General features: G+C 41.6%; 2 protein-coding genes across 3 annotated transcripts in view; one reads left to right on the forward strand and one right to left on the reverse strand.

Annotated features, from left to right (window-relative positions):
- SHMT1 (serine hydroxymethyltransferase 1) overlaps window positions 1-12,348 on the reverse strand; it is a 152,284-nt gene that overhangs the window by 103,453 nt on the left and 36,483 nt on the right. The window lies entirely within an intron of this gene.
- EPN2 (epsin 2) overlaps window positions 1-12,348 on the forward strand; it is a 42,770-nt gene that overhangs the window by 11,888 nt on the left and 18,534 nt on the right. For both annotated transcript variants that reach the window (XM_057420887.1, XM_057420888.1), the window contains exon 2: window positions 8,122-8,896. In XM_057420887.1, coding sequence (XP_057276870.1) covers window positions 8,302-8,896 — 595 coding nt within the window. In that variant the 5' untranslated portion in view covers window positions 8,122-8,301. The remainder of the gene's footprint in view (window positions 1-8,121; window positions 8,897-12,348) is intronic.

Consider the following 12,348-nt stretch of genomic DNA (forward strand, 5'->3'; position numbering starts at 1 on the left):
AGTGTGGAACATGGAGGATTTTAAGGCTGTATATTTCCTGCTTTACAGTTTTATAGCAACTTCAATTAGTCCTGAGAATCCAACTGCATGTAGCTTAATTTCTGAGGGTTAAAGTAACCCTACATTAATTGTTACCAGTTGTGATAGTTGGATTAAGACCATGTGTTGACTTCTCAAGATGAATGAATGTGCAAGTCTGGTGGCTGTGAGGGATTGCTTGAAGTTTTATGCTGTGGATGGGCATTGATGAATGTTGGTAGGATGTTAAAATCAATCTCTGTTTTCTGTACAGGCTTGTAGCTTGTGCTAGCAGCCGGTACAGTTAAGCTGAAGAAAATAGTGGTGTTTGGGATGTATGGACAGATACGGCTTTGCAGATCGTGCACTGTTCTTTGAGCAGTCCTTTGCATTAAAAATTCATGTCCTAAAAGTATTCATTAGGCTCAGCTTCTGCCAGTAGTAACATGGAGAGTTAAATCTTTGTCATGAAGAGCACTTGCCTTTGGCCTAGTGGATTTATTAATGTGGTTTCGTGTCTGTGGTGTGTAGGTGGGGAGGAGGAACTGCACACAGTGACGTCTGCTTCATAATGATAAAGTGCAAACTGAATTTGGTTACTGAAGTCATTGGATAATTGTAAGTAGCAGGTACCTTCCCAAAGTATCAAGTCTGATATGTGAGCAAAGATATACAGGGATCCAGTAGTACTTGTCGGCTTTGAGTTTTAAAAGTTACAATTGTATAAGAAAACACTGTGGCTTAAAGAATGCAGGTAGCATTTAGCGGTCTTGCAGGCTTTTAGGCTGTATTATTTGCAGTTGCTCCTGTATTCAAGCTGATCTAATCGGGCTCTGAGCTGTTGGGAGAGAAGATATAACCGCTTCCCTTCAGCAGGTGCCTGTCACCCACTAAGCAGCCTAAGTGACAAGGTTCTAAGACCCATTTTCTGGCAAGAATATCAGATATCTTCCAGAATGGAAATAGGGAAGGAGAGAAATGTCTCCTACTGTCTTTAATTCAGTTGAAAATGCTACTTAAATATACCCAGTTAGCTGAGTTGATTTCACATTGGTACCTTTTTGTCAAGGCACACATTGGGTGATTCCTTTTTTTCCCCTACTTCTCTTATTTGTGAGAATAAAAGACAAATGCTTCTATTCAAGCAGGTAATCCCCAGAGCACAAACTCCTTTTGAGAGTTTGGGAAGGTATTTTCACAGCCGTGTTGGATTAATTTGCATTTAGAACTTTAGGTTCAGTGCATAATGGCTTGACCTTAACTCTGTCTGTAATTCTGCAATACTCTTACTCATTACACAGCTGGTGCCTGCTGTATTAGTGCTGAAAAATAGACTGAGATGTGCATAAAATGCAGGTAGTGCTGTCAGTGCCACTTGACCCCGCCGCAGAAGGAGGAATGTGTTATTTTTAAAGGGATGTTGGAAGCTTGTAAGCCTAAAATTAGATCTCCAGTAGTAGGTCGGATTTGGATCCATTTGTAGTGATCTCCATGGCTCTTGCAGGGGCTGCTCCTTTTTGCAGCACTTCAGAGCATATTTGCAGCTTCTTTTCATGCTGTCAATAATTCCAGCTGCATTACAGGCTGCAAAATGAAATATTACTTGATCTTAAAGGCATTTTCCAGCCTAGTTGATTCTGTGATAACTGCGAGTGTCAAAGCACCAGCAGCTCTAGTGTGGCGGGTCCTGAATTAAAGCGCTCAGATAGTGCTGCTGTATTCTCAGCTCTGCGTTTCTACTCCTTGTCCCTTCTTTGTGTAGACTCAGAGTAGTGAGATCAGCTCTCCGTTAAGCTCTAATATTGCCTGGGTAATTTAAGTAACCTGTAGTCAGAAAAGGTGATGTAGAGGAAAACTGATTTTGCATCTGTGTATCTATTTTATGGCTGTACAAGCTGGAGTTGCTCTCTGTGAGGCTGAGGCATGACTGTAAAATCAGTGTAGGATCTAACCTTGGGCTTCATGAATATGCATAAAGCTGCAGGAGAATTATCTTCCAGCATTAACTCTTTGAATAAAGAAATAATTTGGCCACCTGCTGGCTGTGAAAGCTGACCTTGTTCTCTCATTTGTAAAAGGGAGTGGAAAGCTTCCAAAACTTTGAATTTTGAACCATTTCCTCTTCTCAGAAACGACCCCGAAGAAGACAAGCATTTCAGCTGTGAAAAATGGAAATGAAACCTTTCTGCTGGAGTTAACCCTGGTCTTCAACCCACTTGCCAATCTGTATTTGTAACTCGTTTCCTAAATAATGTTGAAGCTTGAGGAAGGGCATTGATGGTAATTTCAGTGTCTTCACTTTACTGTTTTCTTCACATGAATTGATGTTTTCTCTGCTGTACAATGACAAGAGGGAGCTAATAAGTGTGGTGCTTGTTGGCTTTTACATATAGTGCCAAGCTTCTGTGCTTCTCTTAGTACCCTTCTCCAAGTGACCACAATGTACAGTTGCGCCTCTTCCTGTTTGGTTTTGGGAACAGTGTTTGTATTGCAGTAGGGGATCATACTGTAGGCAGTATAATGATACCCTCTGGTCATCCAGTTCTGTAAGAATTATGTATGAATAGGGAAAGGAAAAAGGGAAAGAGAATTAGCTAGGTTTGAACATTTCTTTGTGGGATGCAGTATAAGCAAAGTCTTTGCTGTCCTTTTTTTCTGGATTATTATATTGAATTTTAAATGAAGGCTTGTGCTTAATTTCTTTTTATCAAACATTTCTGGTTTGTGTAAAATGGGACTTTCTAAAAGCACAGTGGGTTTGGGTTTGTGCAAATGATGAACTGTCACAAGAAAACTAGGATGTGAATTTACAGTGGCGGGCAAAGGGAATCCTTTTTCCTTGCCACAAATAGAAGCTGACTTACTGTTAGGATTAGTGTCTTGTTTGAGTGCATGCTTTTTGCTCTGTGCAGGTGTGGTGTCACTGTCTGTCTGGGGGAACTTCTTCCTTACTCAGCATCATTCTTTGCAGACTGGTAAGAAGCACTCTCCACACCCTGGCTTCTCTGATGTATCCTGGAATTCAGCAGGTCCCTGACGGATCCCTGGCACTGTCACTCCAGCCTGATAGCAAAGAGAGCAGATTGGGATGGAAACCTGTAGTCATCTTTTCCTGTAGTTCATGAAAGGGGGGGGGGGGGGATATTTTTACCTAGATCAACGTGTCTGTAGAGATTGCCTCAAAATCACAGAATGAGTGAATTATCCACTTTCAAAACCCACTTTTTGTGCGTGTCACAGTAAATGTCTGCCACACGTTGTCTATAATACCATTAAAACTTTATACAAATTTCTGGTCAACTTCTTACGTTTAATGCTAATTTTCACACTTTTTATTGCCCATTTGATATGTATTTCATGTGTTTCTGGTCCATACTTATCTGGGCTGTGTCTGTATTTACCTTTCGGCTTGATCTGAAGGGCATTTTATCAGTGCAGACAAACCCTGGTTTGAGTTTTACATTCCAGAGAGCTGAATGGCTTCTGCTGTCTATAGGTGGATTTATTTGTATGGCTCTTTCTTTGAACTAAGTTTATGAAGGATTTTGTGGCTTGGCTTCATTTCTGTGTTAGTTTTAGCAAATTAAAGATGGTTTCCTCATGTAGATGTTATTTACTGAATTCAATCTCTTGTGAGAGAGAGCTGTTGAGAGGATCACTCAAGATTTCCTTCTGTCTCTGTTGTATATAGAAAAGCACCAGGAGAATTCATTTGGGTTATTTGTGTAATGAAACTATTGGAATAGGAAAAAGGAAATGGGACATTCCCTTCCAGGTTACCTGCGATAGCACAGGTGAGCATCACCTTGTTTTGTGTCCTTTTCCATCTATTTAAAGATGACAATGTAGATCGAAACCAGAGAAAATGGCTTGGAGGGCCCAAAGAAGAGAAAACAAGGAAGGCTCACCCAAGCTGACCAAGACCAACTCCCTCTTCCCCTCTCTGTTGAACCTTTTAAAGAGCTCAGTTCAAGCTGATCCCTTTGCCTGCTGGGAGCAAGGAACAGCAGCTTTCATCGTGCAGTTTGCTTTCTGCTTTCTTTGCAACTGTAGCGTTAAAAATGCAAACTCACTTTTGCTGACGTTGCAAGTGCATTGTTCTTCCTGGTGGTTTGTTGGGCAAACTTAATTCAGTGAGGTCTTTGGGGGGAAAAAAGCCTTTCTGGGTAAGTATTTGATCATGTATTAGAAATGGTTTCTCACTTTCATGCAGTGAGGCTATTTGGCTTTCAGATCTCTTTAATCATAAGATTGGCTGTTACAGTGCTCCAGGACCTGTAATAATCAAGTAAAATATGTCTTTGGTGTGGTGTGGATGCAGAGGGTTTGTAAAGGAGATACTGAAAGACACACAGGGCTCTTAGTGAGGGTTGCTGCTACTGCCAGAACAGTTGCCTTGAATATTGGTACAGCTAGATGGGGGGTAGATGTCCATCTTTCCACTCCACTTTTAATGGAGTAACATGAAGCTTAGAATGAATTGTCTCCAGTGGGTTAAAAGTAGAATAGGATTAGAAAATGTGGAAAGAATAGATGTTAATGGGATCCTCATTAAATGCCTTTGTGTCCATGAATCAAAGACATGGAGGTAAAGAACCACATCAGCACCAGTGGCCTGAATGGTTTTCCAATCTGTTGCAGGATAACAAGTGAAATCTTTTATTTTCTGGAAGAGTGAAAAATGCTCCTTTCACTTAATCCAGCGTGTTTGCTCTTTGAAATGTGTGCTCTACAGCTGTTTTCACAAAGCTCTGCTCCAGATTTACTCTCTGCTAGTAGCCTTCTTCAGCAGCTTCACCAAGCTTCTAGTTTGGGGAATGGTGCTGCCATGCCTTTGGCTTCCTGCACATCTGTGTGCTCCAAGCTCGCTTGCTTTTGGGCTGAAGCTTTATTGGTAATTAACCTAATAAATCCTAAATGTAAACACAGCCTTTCCCAAATCCAGGGTTCTGTCCAAACCATTTCTGCTCTTGATGAGGCTGTACCTTTGCTTCTGCTTCTTGCCTACACTTTACAGCTAAATGAAGGAAAAGTATTCATGGCTTTGCTACAGGCTGCGTGGAGAGCACAGCAGGGCCTTGGCTCCTGCCTTTTTGATCGTTTGGTTTCTTCTTTGAAACCAGGTGTATGAGTTCCTAGCGTGTGTAGTGGGGCAGGAATGAAAGCTCTTTGCTTTCTGATGCTGTTTTCTGGCAGCTTGAACAGGCTTCTTCAAAAGCAAGACCAGGGTTCGAGCATTCTTACTCTTCTCATAGCCTGCCTTGCAGCAACACTTGTGACCGTGTTTGCAGCCTGCTCACCTCTCTCATACAACAGAAAACAAACCAGTGCTCAAAAGCTCATTTTCTACCAGACTTTAAGCTGATCAGTTCTCCTGTGCTGTTGTGCGAGTGCTAGGTTTGATGCAAGAGAGAAGGGGGAAGCGGTTGCAGAGTTGGGAGGCCACTGGGTTTGGTGCTGGCTTACCATTAGCTTGGCATGGCTTGTGGCATTGCACCCTGATCGTCTGTGTCCCTGTTTATCTTGTGATTATGATTTATTCCTCAGGTATTTATTCTACTGGCCAAGTTGGAGGTGTTTAGGACTAGTAGGTGTTGCCATGTACTGTAAAATTTACCTTTCCAAACATCATAGGTGGTGTGGAAACGATCTTCTTTCAGAAGCTTGTGAAGTTGAAACAAGTGATAAACCAGACTTCTCTATTCTTTGGTTGGGGAGGTGCACACAGGTGAGGCATTCGCTTGTATATTTTGGTCTTAGAGGCCTCTCATTCCTGGCCTCTAAAGAAACAAAACTCGTAAGACAAGAATGGTTTTCAGAGATTTACAGTGGGTTAAAAGACAGGAAACAGGGTTAGGAGGTTAGGAGTAAATGCTTGTTTCTCACAGAGAAAGGTTATTCCAAGTGAAGTGTCCTGCCAAAGATGAGTACTTGTGCAAATACGCCCTTTTCCAGATGATTTCTGAATAATAAGGTGGCCAAATTGAACCAAATTAGTCAAATTTGAAATGAATTTTGAATTGAAGGATGGAGGATCTGCGAAGTGGTAAAATGGTAGTTGAAATGGCCTTAAAACATTTGCATAGGGAGAGGAAATGACCCTGGTTTCATGTGTAGGAGTAGAGGCACAACTACCAAAAGACAAGTAGACTTTAGAAAGTATTTGATAAAGAACAGGGAGTCTTAAGCAGTCAATGACTGTGTTGTGATATGAACTTGTTACTGCCAACTCTGAAGTGTAGAGTGTTTGGAGCCATGTATATCTCAAGAAATAGAAGTGTAGTATGTGCATGGAAAGACATCAGAGATGATTTGAGATACGGAGCAGCTTCTACATAGAGGGGTTGAATTTTGGAAGACCCTCACTTCAGATGGAGTTGGCCAATTTCCATAAAATAATGAGTGATGTAAAGAAGCTGAAGGCGATTTGTTCTTGCTTAAAAAGCATCCCTTCTGTCTGCAGCTCAGGAAGTAAACGTCCAAGGTTAAAATAAGCTGAATTACTTGTGCAGCGTGGACCCTACACTGCTGTTGTGTGCTTGCTGAGGGTGAAATGGGAAACACAAGTGGCTTCCAAGAAGGGGTTGGAAGAACCACAGTGTGCCTATTGCTGGCTATAGAGTCTCTGCCACAGGTTGCATCTGAGATGCCCAAGACATCCATCAGGCAATGGAATATATATGTTCTTAGAGTCTTTGCATGAGGATTTGTGTCTGAGGATGTTGGGCTTGGTGGACATTTTATCAGACTGATGTAGGAGGGTTTGATTTCATGTTCTTTAGTGCTTCTCTGCTCAGGTGACAGGCTCAGCCCTTATGGGGGGGTGTATTCTTCTGATTTGGGATACGTATCATCAGTACATCAGTGTTGGTATATGCCTTTATGGTAAGAAAGTCATCACAGAGCTGCATGTTGTCCACGCTGACGCTTAATTCTGCTTTCATTCTAAATGGCACCAGAGCAATTTGAAGAATGATAACAATGTTAGACTGGAAATCTGTGCATTGCTTCTCTCCAGTGCCTTTTGTAAGTGATACTGTTGCTTCTTCAGTGTTTGGAGAAACATTGTTGGAGGACATCTTGACTGTGCAATCTCTATTAAACATGGCAAGTTCCCTTACAGGATCAGTGCTTAGGGTTCATGCAACTGGTGAATATCAAAGACTATTCTGTGTTAATGTAATAGCAAAATCTGCCAGTTTACTCCAGTAATGTATTCTGAAGCTTAATAGGCCTCTGTTTACTTGAAACGGTGACCTTAAATAGCTAACTGAAACAGCTTTCCAGCTCCACAGCTTGCCCTTGGGGGATCTTGCCAGTCATTTTGGCTTAACAATTCCATTTTCATATAATTAAAACTTCTTCTGTGCTGTGTGGAAGACACGCAGAGCAGAAGCTGTGGATGTCCTGAGCGTTGTCAAACGTACAAAGTAAATGCATTTGGAAAAATAAGTTCTCCTCTAATCTGCTTAGCATTTAAAGGTCACCTTCAGTTGGAGGGTGTTGTTCTGGTGCTCCTTTCACTGTGTCTCAACTGAATGCAGAGTCTTCTTCAAGATCTCTGCGCTGATACTGAGTGTGCTTTAAGCTAACATGAGGTTTCAGGTATAGCTTGGTTAATTTTGGGGCAGTTTGCTTATTTCTCTCAGTGCTCAGATTCGTGCAGCAGTGGTGGCAGACTGCAGTTGTCAACTAGAGGGAAGCTAATAGCTGCTAAGCATGGAATTTCTAACGTAGTTTCGCCTCTCTACAAGCCAGCATGGTAATTTCTGTAATTAAAAATCCTAGGTGGGTTTTACCATGCTGGAAACTGAATCACTAAGTGATTTCTTGGACTTGGTTTCTGTTTTCCTTGTAGAATTTGCTATTTGCATAAGCCTGGACACCTTCTTGCTTTGGTTTTGTTCAGGTTTGTAATCTAAAGTGTTTAGTATTACTTGTGAGAAGAAGAATAGTTTCCAAAATCAAATGTCTAGAAGAAATTCAAGGAGGAAATTCATCAGTTATACTTCTGAGTTATTTTCCTAGAGTTCTGTAGGTTGCTTTCCATGTAGGAACAATTAACGACCCAACTAACGTGCTTTGTGTTCTTTCCTTATGCAGGTCATGATTCTCGTTTTCTCTTGTCATTCTCTTGAAGAGAGGAAATGATTGTAGTGGAACCTGTTACAAATAAGCCACTGATCCGGAGCCTTTTCAGTGCAGAAGCTTTGATACAAGAGCAGATATAGCCCTTTCCTTGCTTGTGTTCTGGGATCTGTCTTCTTAAAAAGGGAAATAAAGATGACGACTTCGTCTATTAGGCGGCAGATGAAGAACATCGTGAACAATTATTCAGAGGCCGAAATAAAAGTTAGGGAAGCGACTTCCAATGACCCGTGGGGTCCTTCCAGTTCGCTCATGACTGAAATAGCAGATCTGACTTACAATGTGGTGGCCTTTTCTGAGATTATGAGCATGATCTGGAAACGACTGAATGACCATGGCAAGAACTGGCGACACGTGTACAAGGCCCTGACTCTCTTAGATTACCTGATCAAAACTGGTTCGGAGCGAGTGGCGCAGCAGTGTAAAGAGAATATTTTTGCTATCCAGACGTTGAAAGATTTTCAGTATATTGATCGAGATGGTAAAGACCAGGGCATCAATGTGAGGGAGAAATCCAAGCAGCTGGTCTCTCTTCTGAAGGATGATGAGCGACTCAAGACAGAGAGGGCCCAAGCCCTGAAGACCAAAGAACGCATGGCTCAGGTGGCCACTGGAGTGGGTAGCAATCAGATCACCTTTGGCCGTGGCTCCAGTCAGCCAAACCTATCTACCAGCTACTCAGAGCAAGAGTATGGGAAGTCTGGAGGATCCCCAGCATCTTACCATGGCTGTAAGTACAAATACACAGACAAAAGAGGGTTTTCTTTCTTTTCTTTTGAGAGATTTTGTACTCTCTATGACTCCCTGGTGGTGGCTGGTTCTCTGAAGGAACAAGGAATAGGACAAGAGGAAACAGCCTCAAGCTGCACAAGGGGAGGTTTGGGTTGTATATTAGGAACAATTTCATTCCCAAAGGGTGCACAGGCATTGGAACAGGCTGCCCAGGGCAGTGGTGGAGCCACCATCCCTGGAAGTGTTCACAAACTGTGTGGATAAGGCCCTCAGTGACATGGTTTAGTGATAGCCTTGGTGGTGCTGGGGTGAAGGTTTGACTTGATGATCTTAAAGGTCTTTTCCAACCCAGTTGATTCTGTAGTTCTGATTTGCTTTCAGACATGAGAGTAAATGGTGCCTAGTAGGAGGATTAGTATGCTGACTGCAAGGAGCTTTTTTGCACTGGCTGAGTCTCTGTAGGTCTGCTCAGTGGCAGTAATGTCTCTTCAAATGACTGGTTAAATATTTGTTTTGGAGAGGATGTGTGTATTGATGTGCATCAGTTTAAAAAGCAGTTGTTTACTGTCAGTTCCCCAAGGTAGCATTGTCAAGCTGCTTTTGTGAACACGTTCCAGTGTTTGACGTGATAAACCCCCAGTCTCAGTAGGGAGATTGTGAATTGATTTTGGTTTGGTTGTTTCTGGTTTTAAAAGTACTTGAAAACTTGTTCTGTTGAGTTCTTTAGGTATAATTCAAGAAATGAGAACTACAGAGTATTTCCTGCATCATTTTGCTACTTTCTTTCTGATGCTGCTATTTTACTTTGGGAAGAGTATCGGTGTTTGGTTTCCTTTATTGCTTGCCCAGCAGTTCTTAGAGTAGTAATGCTTTGAAGGTGTCTTATGTTTAAATATTTAGACTATCAGCAATTGCTGAGCAAGTGTCGGTACTAAACACTGCGTTTCATTCTTAAAAACTTAATACAGTGATGTGGGAAGAATGGATTCTTTGTAACACTGCTTGAGGGAACTCCCTGTCATGTTAGGAAGAGGCCTGATTTGGCACTAAATCCTTCTTAATATAAGTAATGATCTGATGAAAGCTGCTTTGGCTGGAATGTCAGTGGTTGTGGTCTAATTCTGAAGGAAAAATCTTGTCTTTAAATGAATGCTTATAGTGTGTGGAGGACTGTAACTGAGCCAGTGTGGGGAATCGATTGAGCACCAGCTGGAGGAATCTGCAGTTTGTCATGTCCTGTGTCCCAAAGAGCTGCTCAAATTATAAATCCCTGGATGGGGTCAGGACTCCCAGCGTGGCTTTCTGTGGAAGGCGGTAGGATGTAGCAGGACAAATGAAGCTAGAGATGAAGAAGATCTCTGTCCATGTAAAGCTGTGGAGAAGAGCAGGAAAAGTTGTTTCAAAAGGAGATACTTGTAGGATACAGGGTTCCAAAAAAGTGCATCAAAGTTTCCAGGTATGAGAATGTTCATTTTAGTGAGCAGTGGATTAACAAACATCATAGTTTTTCTGTAATAACCACACATGAGCATTGATTCAGTGTGGATTTTTAAAGGAGAACATGTATATTGTGATGACAGCAATAACATTTTTGGCTTTTGAGGTCTGTAGCTCTATAGACTGCAACAAAAGTTCCTAATTTAGGAGATAGCTTGCAATAATGTTACTTTTAACTTATACTGATGGATCGCAATAATAGTCACTAAGGTTTGCTGAGCACACCTTCGGTTTGTTCCACAGGATTATTTCTTCACCAGGTCTTAAATGTAATTAGTGCATGTAACTATTGTTTGTCATGTTAAACCCTACCAGGGGCTTCAAACTGTTCCTCACAGCAGGGATTAAGCAATGCAGGGTGTGTTCCTGAGTTGGTGTTCCTTGGATGCTGTAAGGATTGTGATGGGGGACAAGATGTCAAGAAGCAAGTATGGTTATTCTGTCAGCACAGGGTGTTGATTTACTGGATACTCTCATTTGCCTGCGGATGACTTTGATGTGTATCTCTCTTTGCAGGATTGCTTTTGAGGTAATGATTTCTTAATCTATCTTTCTCCTCCCCCATAAGCATGTACCTAAGAAGCTTTAGAAATCTCAGGGTTGTTTTTCCCTTTGGGTTCTTCCCCTGTTGTAGACTCCCCTGGACTGAATTCTCTATCAGCAAAAATGCAGATGGTTGTTAGTTTTTATGATCTGTATCTTTTGACGTTCTAATGATTCTTCTATGGTTTAATTGAGTTTAGCAAAGCAACCCAGCACCTTACAAAACAGCTGTGCTAAGTGCTTCTGATAATGGGAAACTTTGTCCTTCATCTGAGGAAACATGGAAAGAACTTTCATCAAAATCCAGACCTTTAATCTCTTACATAAATTCTTGTTATTCGTGTGCCTTCTAAATTTAATGGAAAAGATGCTTTTCATTACTTGAAGTGAAAAAGATGGTATCCATCCTGTTTTGTTTTATTCTAGAATGAGAGCCTTCTTTTGTTCTGAAAATATGGATTGGGTATAATATGTAAAAGGCATTAAGTTATGCTGAGCTCCTGGGAAATCCTCTCCTTATAACAGTACTAAGATGCGGTTGCTGTACTGTGTATTCTGGCAGAATTCTCTTTCATTCCTCTGAGCCTTTGAAGAGGAGATCAGAGGCATTTAGATTTGCAACCTATAGCATGAGATTTGCCTATTAAAAATGTACATCCACCCTCTTTGCTAAATGTTGAGCATGTCTTAGGAACATTCAAATGGAAATGAAGTTTGGGAAAGTTTAACAGCAGCCTGTTCACCACCAGAGCGAAATGAAATGTTTCATCTCTCAGTGGTTTGGTATTAGCGTGTTTTACTTCTGGTCCTTGCTGGATGCAATGGGTGGGGATTGCAGGTTTTGGGAATGCATTCCCCTTACTTGAAAAGGTTGTGTTTGGCTATAAAATCTCCTCTTTTTTGATACTTTCCTGCTGAAGAAAAGCAGCTTGAGCTCGCTGGAAGAGCTTAATGGTTTCTCCAGGACAGATCACTAGGGGAACAAGAAAGTTCCAGAGGATAACATGTGTGTGTGAGGGATCTCTTCCTCCTCTGTCAGTTACTCAAAGTGCAATATTAGATACATCAGTGGACCCATTTTTATTCCATTTCTTCAGGGTGTTGCTTTAGCTCACTGTATAGCATTGGCTGTAAGCATCAAACTACTGCTCTTCTCTAGCTCCTTAAGCTAGTGTCCAACAGTGCACATAGGAATGAGGTTTTGTATTTGATGTTGAGCCAGAAAGGTTTTTCTTGTAGAGTTGCTGGTCTTTGTGTCCCAGATTTATCCTTTATGAGAAAATAAAAGCAGTATGGATAGCCTGTCCAGAATTCAAGATGGAAAAGGATCTCTTGACTAATGCACCATCATCCCGCACTCTGCAGGCGGGACGCACTGGTAAATAAGGACATTTCTCCGTGTCTCCTCTC

This window comes from Pezoporus wallicus, unplaced genomic scaffold, assembly GCF_028554395.1.
Source record: "Pezoporus wallicus isolate ANWC-B61680 ecotype Strahan unplaced genomic scaffold, APGP_CSIRO_Pwel_v1 contig_13721, whole genome shotgun sequence".
Lineage (NCBI taxonomy): Eukaryota > Metazoa > Chordata > Aves > Psittaciformes > Psittacidae > Pezoporus > Pezoporus wallicus.